Source organism: Ochlerotatus camptorhynchus, unplaced genomic scaffold, assembly GCF_037179485.1.
Source record: "Ochlerotatus camptorhynchus isolate MF236.1 unplaced genomic scaffold, CSIRO-AGI_Acam_v1.1 ptg000371l, whole genome shotgun sequence".
NCBI classification, from domain to species: Eukaryota; Metazoa; Arthropoda; class Insecta; order Diptera; family Culicidae; genus Ochlerotatus; species Ochlerotatus camptorhynchus.
The window spans coordinates 1,120,300-1,137,968 of record NW_027040859.1 but is presented as its reverse complement, the minus strand read 5'-3'; the positions used below and the strand labels follow the sequence as shown (position 1 = coordinate 1,137,968).

Below are 17,669 nucleotides of genomic sequence, written 5' to 3'. Positions count from 1 at the left end.
AATAAATCTTCAAAAAAACTAACTTATGTTCAGCATCAATTTCACCCCAGTGATCAATTTACCTACCTATAAAAATCAGCTCTCCACTTAGACGAAATTATTACATTATAAGTATTTCTCTGGTTGAAGCATATTGATAGTACATACCCTGTTGAATATGATATACCTATAGGAATAAACTTAAATCCCACACATATTCTAGATCGCATTATAGACGCCAACGCTTGCTTCGTGAGTGAACGTCAGGGGGGAAATACTAGTGGATGAACGGAGAAGCCCGAGGAACCTGTATTCAATAGTGAATAGTTGCTGAGAAGTTGTTAGAAGCAAGGCATTCGAACAATGTTTGGTCATTAATATAACCATTGCAATACAACCAACAACCACTAGTGAAATTAAATAAGATTAAGGGAGGTCCGCTAATGTAACAATCTTGAACAAATCACGACTCCAAAATGTATGCACTTGCACTATTATCGGCATTCAAAGTACAAATATTTAGAATTTAACTTACAACATGATACATCAGCGTTAATCACGTAGCCACCCTACTCACCATTACAGCTCTGTCGCGCTACCTTGCCTACACCCAACCGGGAAATGTAAGTTTCAATTGCAGATTTGCATGAAGAGTATGCAGAATTTGCAATGTTTCACGACATGAACATATTCTGTAATGTGGTCGCCAGAAGGTATTCAAAATAATTTTTGAAAGTTTATTTTTCGAACAAAGTCTGTTTCCCCAAATGCATTGCGTCTAGAAAATCATTGCGTGAAGGTTTTATGCAAAAATATGTATTCTGAAAAAAAACTTGCTTGTTCGCTGCAGTCCATTGTAAGAACTGCCATTACATTTGTGGTATGAAACATATGCAGAGGATTATTATTATTATTATTTTATTAAAGAAATTTTAACATATTAATGTCTTACATTTTTGCATATGCAGATACCTTGAACGTAAGAGAAATTTGTTTTGCGTGTACTTACATGTGCCGGGGGTGCCGGGTTCCCCAGTGAATAAATAATGCATACACAAGTCATGAGCTGGAAGAATGAGGCCCCACCGATTGTGATCGCGCTGCAAGCTGCCAGTCGCTTAAAAGTACGCGCGGTGATCGGTCCAACTTTCGTTCGAGCTCCAAGCTGAAGAAAAACGGAACCAACGTTTCCGGTCAAGTAGGGTTCACAGCGTAACCTTTGTTTGGCAAACAATTTTAAACTATCCCGAGACATCAGTTTCAAGAAAGTCAAGTGCAATATGGCCTGCAAGATGGACATAACTTTCGAGAATGGTACAACGATGCCAGCCCTTGGGTTTGGCACTTGGCGGGTGAGTAAGTCGCTTGCTGACTAGCAATTATCTCTGTCGTGAGAAAAAGAAAATGATTAAACTTTTCAACTTTTCACCTTTTATTAATTTGGTAGGCATCTGATGAAGAGGTAGAGAAAGCACTCAACGAAGCACTGGAAACTGGTTATCGCCATATTGACACGGCACCGGTATATCTCAACGAGAAAACCATCGGGAAGGTGTTGAAGGAGTGGATAGATGCTGGGAAGGTGACCCGGGATGAGTTGTTCATTGTAACCAAACTGCCACCGCATGGTAAGAGAGGTTTTTTGAACATGTCTTGAACGTCAAAAATAATTGCATGCATGTTTCTCTTTTTTCTACCTTCCATAGGGACAAGAGCCAGCACGGTGGAGAAATTCCTTCGAAGCTCACTGAAGGATCTTCAGCTGGACTATGTAGACTTGTACCACGTTCACGTGCCATTTACCGTACCGGAGGTGGATGGACCGTTCTTGGTGGACGATGATGGACAGATCGTACTGGAAACTACAACCGATCATATTGCACTATGGAAGGTGAGTCTTTTACTCTCACCCCTGGATTGTATTTTTTTCCCCGTATGTAATTACAAAAGGAGGCGTGACTTGCCGATTTATCTCAATTTAGAAGGGTTGCTTAGATACAATCACGTTCGTTTGAAAAAAGGCGTTAAACATGGGATTCGTAGCGTATTCAAAATTATATACAAGAGCACTGCACTACGAAGTTAATCGATTCTAATTTAGTGTCATTGTCAAAATGTATAACCAAAACGATTCATTCTTCCTGACAATTTGATAACCGCGCTGACCCAAAACCACTTTCCCTTTCTGTTTTATGTGCAATTTCATACAGACGGTATGCGCTCTTTGAAACAAGACTCGTTTTCACCGCGCAGATATTTTTGCATGCTCCCTTTTGATGCATTTTTGGTGCGTTTCTAGTTTCTGTGAATGCAATGTTGTGCAGTATAAATATAACGGCGCATCGTAGTAGCTTGTGGTGGCACCTTTCAGTTCAGTGACATCAAAATTTAAATTTGTTTACACTTCAAAACAACGTATGTTAATCTTGCAAGAATTTACAATGTTTTTGTTTTATATGTGTTGTCTTTCGACAGGCTAGACCTGATAAGACCATCTCGCCAAAACACAATGTTTTTTAATCGTTCCACATAACAACTAAAGAATGAGGAAATGATGACCCCTCTATCGATATGGTATTTGGTATGTAAATAAGCGGCTACGCAACTTTCCATCAGTGCGTGCTTATGCTTTACAGGAAATGAGGGCCGTTAAAACGAAAATCGGATGAAAGAAATGGTCCAGCACAGTTTTAATTAAGACAAATTAAACCGATCGCCGTCTATTCCGGTGAGCTTTGTCAAAATGGTCAAATACCATATGTCGATAGAAATTAATGATGTTTTTTTCGGTTGCTTCGATACCTACAATCAGGGTTGCTTCCACTCACTTGCTATAAAAAGATGATTTTCTGAATTTTGAAGCCATTACATGTTATAATGATATTTTGTCCTTGTTAGATACAGGAAGAGGTTGAAAGGCAAGTTTTTGACACATATTACCTATCACTTTCGATTCCAGAGTGTTACAATCGGCGATTTTATGATTCGTGAGCGTTCACTCAGAGTGAGCGCTCGCGAGTCGTAAAATCGCTTATTGTGACTATCTGAAAGCGAATTTGACAGGTTTTATGTGTCAAATACTTGCCTTTTAGCCTCTTCTTGTGTCTGACGATGACAAAATATCATTATAACATCTAAAAAGGCTACAATCTATTGAAAAAAAAACTTATATGGTAGGGGAAATGTATGTAATGTCGGCCTAAGTGTCCCTAATTTACGTACGTGATTACATGTGATTTGTCATATTTGTACATAGGGACCAATCAATTTATGAACGGGATACATATTTGTATCCGTATAGAGCAGTTCCACGCCAAATGATGAATTGATCTAACGAGACCTTCTCCGATTTGCAAGAAACTTTGTATAATGTATATATAGTTAGAAACGCTTAACGTCAAATATCAGACAAAGTGATGATTTTATACGATAGATGAAGAGATGAAAATATAGAGCTGATAGTTCCGTTAGAGTACGGCAGTGTGAAAAATATATATAGAGAGTGAAAGCGAGAAAGGTTAATTTTGAGGAAGGCACGAATCGGGTTGATCATCTCCTTTACCAAACTCCCATGTTGGGGAAAGATGGTGAGGGGTATCCCCCTAACAGGGGAGTTTGGTATAAGAGATGATCAACCCGATACGTGCCTTCCTTAAAATTAACCTTTCTCGCTTTCACTCTACATATATATTTTTCACACTGCCGTACTCTAACAAATCATAACTCGAAAACGTAATTTCCAATCGAAATGACGTATGAGATAAAGTTTTAGGAAAAAAAACTATATCCTACGGTAACAAATTTCTAGTTATTTTGGGTAAAACATTTTTAATTTAAAACTTATGAAAAAAAATCTAAAAATTATATTTTCTGTGAAATCTCTTAAAAATTAACACATCGTAAAACGACAACTTTAAGCAAAACTTTTAATTTTTTAAATTTTTTTTGTGAAATTTTGCACAGAAAACCATTTTCAGACTGGAAAAATCGTTTTCTGTGCAAACATTTACAAATAAAAGCATAAATAAAAAGTTTGAAGACATGACCAAAAGTTGTTGTTTTATGATTTTTATTAATTTTTGAGTGTTAAACTTGAAACTGTTTCAGAAGATAGCATTTTTCATAAGCTTTTTATTGAGCAATAATAATAAACATTGAAGAGGGCCATTTTTGGATATGTAAGTTTTTAACACTTTTTGATTTTTTACCCAAAATGACTTTAATTTTGTTACCGTGTATATTTTCATGAAAAGGAATTATTTTTTTATTCAACTTTGTTTCAGACGTCATTTGATTGAACGCCACGTTTTCGAGAAAATATTTGTTGAAAAACATTGAATTCGCCATTTTGAAATGTTTTGCGTAATTCAAAATGGCCGAATTTTAGCTCAAATGTGGATGATTGACCATAACATGAAAAATGCAAATCGGAGAAGGTCGAGTCTAATTTTGTTTTGTTGTTTGCTCTTTGACCTGAAAATGCTACATAGCTTGTTTGTCAATCAACAACCTTAGTTACTTTGGCCAGCATTCATATATGGGACTCTATCTACTGTCGGTGCAGTGCGTAGCTGGTACATTAACAGCAAAAAAAAAAATATTACATCCAAGAGGATGCATTTCAATCATGTTGAAAATCTCATGTAATTTTTATGGCCACAACAATAAACAAATGTAGTAAAAGCAGCGTAATGTCAGCTCATGCACTGTATTAATGATAATTTTGTCCTTTTTGGCAAGTAATATTATACCATATTTTCGATACGGTTGAAGTGCATTCACTTTTATGTGATATTAAAATTAGTTTTTTGCTGTGTTTGTTCTATCAGGTTATAAGGTTACACAAAGGGTAATCAATTTTGATTTCTTCTTCTTTTTGAAATACTCTTATCTTTTTATATTTCTTTATTAAAGAGACTTTCAGCCATCGGCTGGTTCATCTCTGGCAACCCCAGAAGAGGGGGGGGGGGGGCAAATAACAGAGTTGGGTATTTGGGGCCCCAGAAGGAGGTCCCCGACTAGAAAGTGGGCCTCGGAAGGAGGTTTCCCTAATACAGAGTTTTTTTTTCAGTGTTCGGAGTTCAGGTTCAAACAATAGAACACAAATAATAGCTGAGTAGTGTCACAGTTGCTGGCGTAGTTTAGGTAGAAGTAATTTGTCGTAGTCGGTAGTCAGTGTCGATAGCGGGTTGTTGGTGGTTGTGTCAGTCCTTGGGCTTAAATACTTTCATAAAGATTGGCGTCTTTAATGAAGCAGATGACTGCTGCTTCGGTTGATGGGTCATTCGATAGGGCGTTTCTTATGCTATTCGGTATACCGTAGAGACTTCTTATATTGCTGAACACTGGGCAATCTACCAAAATGTGTTCCACTGTCATGGTAAGGTTGCAAATGTCAAAAGTTTTCCAGGAATTGGAGGAGCAGCCCATGTTGTGAGTTGCACGTGTGTGCCCGGAACGGAGACGAGACAAGATAATCTGGTCTTGTCGATGTGGGGTGTCCTGCCATTTATAAGTCTCTCCTTTCACCTTCCGAGTAAAATATTGCCTTGTGGAAGCCCACTCAAGGTTCCAGGCGTTGTGGATAATGAACCTGACCCATCGCTTAATGTCGGGACCAGGGAACTCTTTACTGAACAGTCGGCCAGAGCGGCCGGTAGCTGCCAGATGATCTGCTTCACAATTACCTCTAATGTCGCAGTGACCCGGTACCCAGAGGAAAATTGTGTTGGGTGGTGATAGTTTTTGGATCCCCTGGATCCATGGATACCTTGGGAACTGGGATTCTAGGGCAGAAAGAGCACTGGCCGAGTCTGATAAGATGAAAATGGGTTTGTTGGCGCTTATAGTAACAGCGTGGAGAAAACGGAGCATTGGTCAGGGAGCCGGAAAAAACGGCTCTCAGTAGGGTCTGCGATTTCAAATCCTACTTTTCCTCTAGCTTTAGAGCCGTCCGTGTATCGGTGATGGTAATCGTGATACTTAGTCCCTAGGATTTTGGCGACGTAAGCGCGCATCTCCGCTTTAAAGCGCCAGGCTACAGAGAAATCGACGCAAAGTGGAGGGACCTCCCATCTCCTGGCTCCGTTCCAGTGGACTTCTGACACTGGGGGGAGTTTCTGATGGGCCAGGTTCTCAAGAAGTCTGTTCCCCTCTCTGAGGAGGCAGATCTCTTCAGTTCCGGTTGTTTTCTCTAGGAAACTGATGGTCCTCGACGCTAGTGTTTCTGCCACCTGGTACCTGAATGGTAAAACTCCAAGCTCCACGCAAGCCGAGTCGGTGGGGGTAGACGGGAGCAACCCTGCTACAGTGCGAATAGTTTTGGGAGTCAGTCTGGCGATGATGAGTTCAGCGGCTGGGCAAAAGAGCTCTATCCCATAGAAGATCCTGCTGTTTATTTACTACGGCATTTGCGACCATCAGGGTGAGTTCTCTATTGCTGCATCGATGCGACCCAGAAGTGCTCCGAGAATCCGGACATTTTTCCGGAAAGGGATGGGAATACCATCACATTTGATCGGATCTTGTATGAGGTGATGTGAAAAGCGGCATATGTGTGAAGTAATACTTTTCGCAGCTGACAACATAAACCCGGATTGAGACGCCCATCTATGGACGGAGGAGACTGCGGCCTGTAGCTTTCTGCGGAGAGCCTTTAGGCGAAAACAACAAATCAAGAAGACTGGCAACTCTTCCATTTTCTCATACGAACGCTATGAGACAAGTACAATCGCGTCATCTGCCGCTCAAAGGTAAATGCTTCGAACGAATTTGATAGCAAAGATTACATCCTTAGAACAAAGGTTTGTGTATTTACTCATTTTTCTATGCGTTGCTTCCACCTTCCTCAAGTGCAGCGCTATTGTATCTGTCGCTTGGATTCTGGAAAAGTTGTCAGTCTTCTTGATATGATGTCTTCGCTTTAGGGTAAGACCTACACTCAAAGATAAATTAAATCAAAAAAGCTTAAAAAGTATGCAGATTCCCGCTTCACCTTATTGAGTCCGAGCCATGATTACTTCGGAAGTAGTCATGCATGATTAAAATCGAAATAATCTTTACAGTATTAAATCTTATTCTTTTTCAATACTGATAGGGTAACCAACTTGAATTGGACCCCTACATATTTTGGACCCTTTTCATATATTTTCCTCGCTTACTGTCTAGTTTCTTCAAATTCATCTGGGTTGATGTTGTAATTACATTCTTTCAATTACTTGCTATGTCTCAAGATCATTAGTTCACCTCAAATTGCTTACAATTGCTCAATTTATGCAGTTTTAGAAAATGTTATCGAAAAAGTTTCATGTTTCGACGTTTGTCAAGAGGAATCGGCGTTAGTGGACTTGTTTTAAATTTGGTCTAAAATATACAATTCAATGATTTTTTTTATCAAATCAGTTTATCTGACTTTGGAAGATGTATTTCACGTGTTTATAAAGATTTCACCTTAAGATTTTACTTAAAAAGTATTAAATAAAAAGTGTCCAAAAAAGATCGTAAAAAAATGTTACCAACTTATTTTGGACACTTATCAAATGAGAATCACCAAAAGAGCGACAAAAAAAATTCCGGTTGGTCGATCGTGCTATTATCTCAGCTTTCTGATTAAATTGGTAAGTAAATCAATCAAAATTATATGAATTCATTGTTTTTAAATATATTTCTTGTTTATCAGGCGATTCAAAATAGGAAAAACGGCAAAACACGTAGAGTGGTCCACTCTGAGTTTTCCTAGTTTTCCTAGTTCCTAGTTTTACACAAAAGTTTTCCTATCTCCCAAACGCATTTAACTAAGGGGCTGTTCATAAACTACGTAGACGCTTTAGGGGGGTGGGAGCACTTGGCAGATGTCTACGGTCCATACACTTTTTTAAATTTTGTGTTTGAGACTGTCTTCTACGGAAGGGGGGGGGGGGTGGTTGAAATCTCTCAAAACCGTCTACGTAGTTTATGAACAGCCCATACAAAAAATAATATGGACTGCAAGCATAGAGTCAGGTCTCCGTATTAAGATTTACTTCTGAATGATTTTTTTTATGGTATGATCAGTTGTTTCCTTATGTTATGTTATATTTCCTCCGTTACTCGCGCCAACTTTTGTAACACGAGTACTCACGCGTTGTTCTTTGTACAACAGTGTGAGTTTTCCATTTCCATTTTGCAGCCGAGCTACCAATCGATCTGAAATCAACGAGTATTCCTCAAAAAACTTGCTTTTAACTAAACAAGCTAAATATTTATTACAGTTAACCCCCAAAATATGCGGATAACAGAGAAAATGTAAATGGAAACCGCGTAAATGGTGTCTATACTTCGAGGGTTCTGACTTAATTGGTTACAACATGGAATATCTCGAGATCCTGACCAGATAGAAAGTTACTGTCTTAGCCAAAGTAGTTCTAGAGATCATAACCTTTTTGCTGGTGGACAGTAGTTCAAAATTTACTCACTACATAGCGCTAGTATACATGTGAAGTTCTCGCATGTGATATATCTCGAAATCCTGACCAGACAGAAAGTTACTGTCTTCGGCAAAGTTGTTCAGGATGTTAGGATCTTTTCGTTGGTGTACAGTAATTCAGAATTTTCCCTTTACGTGGCACTAGTATGCGGGTCATTTAGAGATATTTTATATGCAAGGATTTCACGTGTCTTTCAACGTCACCTAGTGAGAAAATTATGTACTTTCCACCAACGATAGGGTTTGATCTCCTGGACAACTTTGCCGATTACAGTACATTTTTAGCAGGTCTTGACATATATCATATGTTAGAATTGCACGTATATACTAGTACCATGAAGTGAAATATTCTGAACTACCGTCCACTAGCCAAAAGGCCTTGATCCCCTGAACAACTTTGCCCAAGACAGTAACATTCTATCTTGTCATGCTCTCTAGATATTTTATATGAGAGAATTTAACGTGTATACTAAAACTACATAGTGAGAAAATTCTGAACTATTCTACACCAAGCAATAGGCTTTGACCTCCTGAACAACTTTTTCAAAGACAGTAACTTTCTATTTGGTCAGGATCTCGAGATATATCATATGCGAGAAGTGTATATGTATACAAACGCCACGTGGTGAGAAAATTCTGAACTACTGTCTACCAGTCGAAAAGTCTTGACCCCCTGAACAAGTTTGCCCAACACAGTAACTTTCTAGCTGGTCAAGAACTCGAGCTATTGTATATGCGAGAATTACACGTATATACTAGCGCCTCGTAGTGTGAAATTTCTGAACTACTCCACCAACGAAAAGAGCTTGACTTCCTGAACAACTTTGCTGAAGGCATTTACTTTCTATCTGGTCAGGATCTAGAGATATTTTATACACGAGAATTTCACATGTATACTAGCACCACGAAGCGAGATAATTCTGAACTATTGTACACTAAGAAATAGGATTTGACCTCCTGAACAACTTTGCCGAAGACAGTAACTTTCTATCTGGTCAGGATCTCGAGATATTCCATGTTGTAACCAATTATGTCAATCCCACGTAGTATGGACACCGTTTAGGCGGTTTCCATTTAAATTCTCTCTATTATCCGCATTTTGGGGGTTAATTGTAATCAAAGTTTAGCTTTTTTAGTTCAAAACAAGTTTTTTGAGGAATACAAGTTGGTTTCAGATCGATTGGCAGCAACGAAATGGCAATGGAAAACTCATATGTGTTGTACAAAGTACAACAGCGCGAGTAACGGGTATAGTTGCTATATTCATAGTCTGGCGGATAGAATCACGGGAACCAATTGAGCTGTCAAATAGCGGAACCAATCGAGCAAATCGCGACCAACATTAGAAAAGAGCACATCAGTTATTGCGAACAAAACTTTGGAAACCGTTTTCTCGTGACTCAAGGCTCGCCTACCTAAACTAACACCATCTTTGGGTTGGCGAAAGTTTCCCCTATCCGACGATGCCGGTAATTTGCGTTCGATTGGCTAGGAAAGAATAATCAACGTTTTGTTTATAAAAGTTCATAGTACCTTTTTAATTGTTGGTCTAAAATATATTGAATTGGTTCCGCTTTACGGTAGATCGTAATTCTATCCGCCAGACTATGAATATAGCGACTATAGTAACGGGGGGTTAACTTTTATGCATACCGTAAAACGGGGTGTAATTGATCAGCGGGGCAAAATTGATCGCTGAAATTTCTCGTGATATTGTTTACATGTTTTTCGTTACTAAGCGTACGAATGTATATTTGTATACATTGTAAAAATATTATGCATAAGTACAATATTGGGTATACTCAGCGATCAAATTCACCCCGCTGATCAATTTCACCCCGTTTTACGGCATCTTCTTTGAAAATTTTCCCACCTAGACGGACCTAACAAATGCGACATAGGATATATATTAACATTACCGTCGTAATTAATCATAGGTTAATCATAGGTTGAAAGAACTTCAGCATGTCCAAAATATATTCGTTCCCATTCAGTGTGTCCAAAATATATTATGGACACTGTCCAAAATCAAGTGGAAGGGTCCAAAATATGTGAATATCATGATGTGAAAAGAATTATTTTTCGAGTATATATCAATAAATAAAACATCTAGTGACATTTTACATCCAAGATGAGTAGCTTTCAAACACAACCGCATGTAAATTGCATAATAATAATAAACAAATAATATTATTTTGACATAAACGTGATCTCACTTCCTCTAGGGGTCCAAAATCAGTTGGTTACCCTATATAGTCAAAAAAGATTAAAATTCAATTAAAATTTATTAAAATAGAATCAAAAATGATTAAAATTTATTCAAAAAAAGATAATCTACAATCTAATCAATCATGATTTAACTGGGATTAATATCAGATGCTTATTTTAAGGGGATTTTAATTTTTTTAATTTTATTTTAATGCTAATTTTAAGAGAGCATTAATTTTTAATCATTCGATATGATTCAACTGAGTTTAATGTCAAATTGATTAAATTTCAAGCAAAATGGAAATAGTTCAATTTATCAGTGTACTGCCAAGAGTACAATGTCATCGGCATAGAGATATATTTATGTTTAAATTGTCATAGACCTATCACAAATTGTCAGAGCATTCAAAAACGTTCTACACCCAATATTCTGGCTATTTACTTCGAGATCTTAAATGTTTTCCAAGCCTAAAATTTAAAAAAAAAAGTAAAGGAAAATTTACAAGATCTCGACATTTTTTCAAAAGCCATTAAATTGTACTGTATTTTTTCCCGGTAATACGGAAACAAATTTCCTGGCCCAGGTTTAAAAAAAAATATATGTCCATGATCATAAAATGTTTTCTATGTTTCATGAGTATTTAAAATATTCAATGACTGTAAACTTACATTCTATATGATAAAAATATAGAAAACTATTTCAGGCCACACAATAGGCCTTTTTAATGGGAACTTAACGATCGATTCAGACTCTGGTGGTGAATAGGAGAACGTCAAAAAGAGTGTTGTGAGCAGAAATTTTTGCCTTGAGACATAGGAAGCGGAACACTTTTTAACTTTTCCTGATAAATTGACTCATCTGAGATGCTCCAAAACTTAATCGACAGTTGAAAAATTTAATTCTATAACGTTTTTGCAAACATCCGGCTGGTGTAAAGGAATATTGTTGTTGCGAAATATGGAAAATTAGAAAAGTGCCTTAGTGGTTATGATCTTCCGGATTTCTTGTGTGTGGATAGTTAAGGTACCAATCAGTTCAGATCTGTGGAAAATCGTACAATAAGACAATTATCGATAGAAATTGGCAAGATGTTGAATGAAAAATGCATTAATTTGCGTTGTGAAAAATTGTTATTCTGATGTAAACAAACGGTTTGGTTGACGTTTCTTCTCGAACTCACGTGGCGCACTCTACGTTGGTGGTGCATTAAAAAGGCGTATTTACTCAATTTGTTTGTCTCAGAGATCTCGAATTTTGAAGTCCCAATAATCAAAAAATGATCCAAAACTCTAAAATTTTGTTTTATGTCCGTGATATTTCCATCTGGGATAATTTTCCTCGTTCCATAATAATGACGTTTTCTCCGAGGGGGGCGACTCTATTCACGATGCAGGGAAAATTGTGTTTTGCTGTGGTTAGCTGCGCGCACGCTGAGTAGATATGAAGAAGATTGATGACAATTTTGAAGATTTCCTGCAAAAAAAATGATGCGCGATGCAAGTAGATGCGAGAAATCAAAGAAGATGTTTGATTCGCTAGTGTGAGATTCGTTGAGCAACTAGAATTTAGATTTAGATGTGTCGCCCCTCCTCGGTTTTCTCTTAGATTGCGATCTAGATAAGTTGTCTAGGTCCCAGATTTATGTTTTTTTCTCTATTTTTGAGGTGTTACAAGAAGATTCTATTCTTGGGAGGAATGGAGACGACCAGTCCCCGTTAGAGTGACTACAAAGAAGAAAACGATAATTTTATCCAAATACTCATGGCTAACTTAGATTTACATTCAATTTTAGACTGCAGCATCGCTTCATCTATACACTACACGCTATTTCAAAACTACTCAAATTTGGGTAGAATCCACCCATATCTGTCAAAACTGAACCTACCCAAAGATGGGTAAACTATGTTGGAAGTGACAAGTTGACAAATGGACAACACAGACAAATAGACATAGCTCTTAGAAGAAAATTCTTCAGAAGATATCGTCAAGCGTATTTTGCATGTGCACTAGCACCATCTATCATCCACATTCCCAAGCATTGTTTTGCAACCGGAGCATCTCTCGTTCATGAAATTTTTTCACTAGTTGCTTATCCGTCGTTCTGTCAACGCGTCAACTGTGTTGAATAAAAACAAAACAGATGGAAGTCAGTGACGTCGGTTCTACGAAATTTTCCGTAGATCTATAGATTTGATTGAACTCTGCAGAAATACGGATCCGTAGGAAAAATGCACAGAAGCTAAAACTTTTTTTTAGGGATTTGTTTTGTTTGTTTATTGTGCTTTTTCTTTTATTGGAACGAGGTAATACATCACTTATTAGTGCCCTTTCTAAATGCAGATGTATCAATGTAATATGTATCAATCAATTATAGTCATGGTGAAGCATTAAACATCAATGGCTGGTAAAAGTTGATAGAATATTAAAGTCATCAACATGATTTGTTCAGTGTTCACTCGGCTGTCGACAAAAGCAGGCCACTCTCGATGTGTGCTACGCGATCGTCTGTTTTCTCGACAGCAACCATTGTGTGGTCCTCCTCATTGTTCTTCATCAGCAGTTCTTTCGGTCGATGCGTCGTCGACTTTGGAAACCAACCGTTTCGTGATGAGTGTGTGAGTGCTGACCACGTTTTGTGTCCATTGCTGCAATGGACGCGCTCTGACCCTCGTTGGCATACAACAATTTGCCATACAATGAAACTACTGGAAGCGGCTCCAGTTCTGATGGAGGAGGCTTTTTGGGTAGCGGAAGATAAAGTGTTTATTGTGTTGTACCTTTTGACTATAGTTTTAAGTTGTATTGTATAGTGACCAAGAATCCTCGGCTCTGTAAAGTTAATTCGGTTGAGCCTTATCAAATATATTAATAAACAAAAAAAAAAAAAACATGATTTGTTCTCGAATTCTGTGTACATCGTACAACGTAATATTAGGAACGGAATGACTAATGTGCAGCAGTTTTGATGTAATATTCAACAACATTTTTTGGATTCGCCAGATGTGGTATGTGGGATGCCTTGACCACTTATCATTTTCAAGAGCTGACATCTACACGAAACGAAAATCAATTATTTTATTCATGTGTTTCACTTATACATTTTTGCCAAAAGATCAGCCTTATACATTCCATAAGACAAACCACATCCCAAGTAACATTTTAAGTTTTATGAAGTAATACAAAGCTACTATAAAACAACATTTATAAAACCCTGGTCAAGGCTACTTTGCCATTGATGCATCCACCAAACACTCATTAAGACTAGAATCTGTCTAGTTGGTCCATCCTGGAGATGTTTCTGAGGGTATATTTTCGAAGCTCTTTAAGATTGAATTACTGCAAAAAGGTTGTATGACGAACGTATTGAGAACCATTTGAAACCCGTATTTAAGCTACAATAAAAGCTATTTGGCAACAATAAAAACCTTTTTCAAGTCATTTTGCCTAGCCGCTTGCTGAATCCACTAGAAAAATCTTCAATCATGATAGAAAAGGACTCAAAAATACCATCCGATCTTAACAATATAAACTGATTATATAGGCTTTTTATTCAATTTCCAAAATTATTAAAATCGTTCTCATAAAGTGGACAAGTTGTAGGTGCCATATTAAATCTTATGTGAAATGTACTTGAAAACATCGAAAAAAATAAGTCCACCCTCGCAAAACGTTGATCTCGCTTATTATTATTAACCGAGAAAAAAAAAATTATTCTTCGGATTGATCATTAAGCGCAGCCTAGATATGTTTTAAGATTATCGTATTTCAAATATCTGCTCATTCCTAAATTGACCAAAATAAAGTTATATCCATGGAAATACACATTGAAAACGAAGTTTGTAAAAATTAAACTAAATAATTGTAATATGGCAGTGGCTTAAACGTTGGTTCGCATGGGCCATTTGTGAAGAAGTTGATTTGCTTTTAATGAAATCCCTAACAAATTCATAAGGGTTTAAAATAGCTTTTATGAAAAAAACTTCCTGACTGAATTGTGTTTATCTAAAGCCATTTTGCTTGATCCTATCCCGTTCAGATTTATGGCGGCAAAGTTGCCTGCAAAGAGTTAAACGTCAAAGTTTGTTTATCTTTCGATACCTGCGTTGTGCTATCATTGCAACGAGGTTTTACTCCAGCGTTCTTCCAGGGGATTTTCTCCCGCTGAATTGGAAGCAGTTACTAAGGAAGCGTGTGGAACTGTGTTGCAACATTTCGCATATATCGCAACAACTGGAAGTTCAATCGTTCCCGTAAAATATCCCCTTCTTCCGGATGATTTCCGAAGTGCACCATCAAACGATGCAGTTGAAATTAAGTACGTTTGAATAAATTTTCGAACTTTTCGCTGAATAAAATGACTGCTATGACGGTTTGCTGTTGGTACAAATGCAAATTATTTCGTTCGTCCGATCTGGAGAAGGCTGGTCTGTTTTTAGACTGTTTCATAAAGGAGACGGCCAACACCTGTCAGAACGTGATGCAAACGCCAGTTGCTCACTCGTTGCTGAAATTGACTTCCCTTCGTTTGTTAACATCGCTTGAATTTTTCATCCTACTTCGTCTACTCTTCGAGATTTCCCTGTCATAAATATTGCTTTTATTCACTATGAGGATCCAACTTTTGAGTTCAATTTGGAAACATAGTAATTGGGGATTTTATTATACACTTTAACAAGTTTAAACAAAAACAATATATATATGCTTTTTGCTCTAATTTAAAACCGAATTGTTTTATGGTTGCTTGTCTAATGACAGAACAACTTTATAGAGTATTTTATCAAGGCATTAATAAACAATAGCTAATGAAGTTTATGATTGATTTACAGAACAGTTTTATGGAGGTATTAAGAGCTGCTTTAAATTTATGTTTTAAACAACTTTCTCGACAGACTATAAAAGGTTTTGCAAACAGTAATAAGTTGAATTACTAACTAGAAATGTTTTACACTTTGAAATGCTGTATTTAAACTAAATGGATTGTTTATTTCCGTTATAAAACCATCATAAATCAGAGTGGATGCCAAGTAGCTGCTGAATTGTTATCTGGGAAAGGTCCTATAAGAATGCATAAAAGGTATGTGTGAGCGCTTATACATTTCATTTGACACATGAGCTTCATTAACTTTTTGCAAGGCGTCTGCTTATTAGTTGACTGTGCTTTAAATGTCCATTGCCTGGAAAACGACAAGTTGACTGCAAAACGGCAAAAAGGCAGAAATGGCACTATCATATTTGAAACATGGCCCAGTAATGGAACAACATCATTTGGGTCTATTGCGGATTTGAAAACGGTTTTTACTCAAGTGTAAACTATTTCTTATATGTTAAGAAAAAATACGAAATGAATTATTCGTCGCGGTTTCGAAGGAATTCTCGAACTTTTTCCCTTAATACGACCCATCAAGCGGCGCACAACAGTCTCGTCTACTGTTTTGGCGATTTTATCCCATATTTTTCATCTGAGCTGCCGTTTTGATGACTGTAGCTTTAACCTTCAGTTTGCTCTTCATAATTGCCCAGTAAATAAGCCTGAACTGGGGACTGGAACGTTTTCATTGTACCATTGTTGTACTTCCCGGTTGTAGTGACAACTTGCAAGATCCGGCCAAAATATCACCGGACCATCATGTGACAGAATGAAGGGCAGAATCCGCTTCTGGAGACATTCGGTTTTGTAAACCTCCGAGTTCATCATTTTCTCAGTGACGAAAACCTTTTCCTTCTGACCGCAGCTGCAAATTCCCTGCCTGATCATAGATTTGCGTGCGAATTTATCCGCAAAAACAAATTTGAATATGTCAGGGACAGCTCCTCGAGCCTTCGCCTTGTAAAATGTTGGTCCTGGAAGCTGTCCGAAGTCGGCCTTTACATAGGTTTCATCATCCATAAGTATGCACTCACCGGACTTGGTCAGCGGGTTGTATAGCTTTCTAGGAAGGGGTTTTGGCTACGATATTCTGCTTGAGTGGTCGATTTGGTTGCCTACTGACGCGGTATGCCTGTAAGCCTGCAATCTACTATGGGCGGCATCATACTTTTTACTCAAATAGCGATCGAACATACCTGGGTTGCTTCTGATGGACCTCGTGACCTTTCCATGGAGTTGAAGGTTGGCAGTTCCACTCCGGCGCTTACTTTGAGGCTTTCGATTCGTCGTCAAGGGTTCCCTGCACGTTTTTAGCACGTGCCATACGGTGTTTCTAGGAAAATTCATCATTTTTGCCAGATGGAGGATTTTCCATGTGACTGTGCATGTTTTTTTTCCTGGCCCCCTTGCATGGTGACAGTCTCCAAAACAAGAACGTTTTATGAACTGAAAAAAATACACTGTTGTTGTTATCGTTGTTGTCAACAAATAGACGTTAAAGCTTCTGAAAAGCATAGAAAAGCACTAAAGTGGCTTACAATCATCAAAAATACCAATTGCCAGCAACAGTTGCCTTAACCCTCTCCTTCCCATGGTAACACAAATGATCCACTATAGAGTTCTCCAGATGCACAAAAGTGTGCGTGAGACCGCGCGCTACCTTTTTAAGTAGTTGTGATATCGCGATACCTTTTTGTTTCTTCTTCTTCTTCATTTTTATAGATGGATGTTGGATTTTAGTGTTCGTGAGATTGCGCTTGGAGATCTCTATAGTCGCTATATTCATAGTCTGGCGGATAGAATCTCGGGAACCAATTGAGATTCAAATAGCGGAACCAATCGAGCAAATCACAACCAACAACAGAAAAGAGCACATCAGCTATTGTGAACAAAACTTCGGAAACCCTTTTCTCGTGACTCAAGGCTCGTCTACGCAAACTAACACTATCTTCACACTTAGAAATTTTTACAGAAATCTGTAAAATTTTACCGAAATCTCAACGTTCGGTAAACAGCTTCGCAGATTTCCTGTAATTTTTCACAAATATCTGTGAATTTTTCACAGATATCTGTAAATAATTACAGGAAAACTGTAAAATTGTTTATCGAACGTTCAGCTGTTGAGATCTCGGTAAAATTTCACAGAAATC

General features: G+C 37.7%; 1 protein-coding gene across 1 annotated transcript in view; it reads left to right on the top strand.

The window, feature by feature from the left end:
* The first annotated feature begins 1,224 nt into the window (after positions 1–1,224).
* The window catches only part of LOC135710212 (1,5-anhydro-D-fructose reductase), a 34,337-nt gene continuing 17,892 nt past the window's right edge, over positions 1,225–17,669 (top strand). The window contains exons 1-3 of the mRNA XM_065232733.1: positions 1,225–1,331; positions 1,427–1,607; positions 1,686–1,870. Coding sequence (XP_065088805.1) covers positions 1,260–1,331; positions 1,427–1,607; positions 1,686–1,870 — 438 coding nt within the window. The 5' untranslated portion in view covers positions 1,225–1,259. The remainder of the gene's footprint in view (positions 1,332–1,426; positions 1,608–1,685; positions 1,871–17,669) is intronic.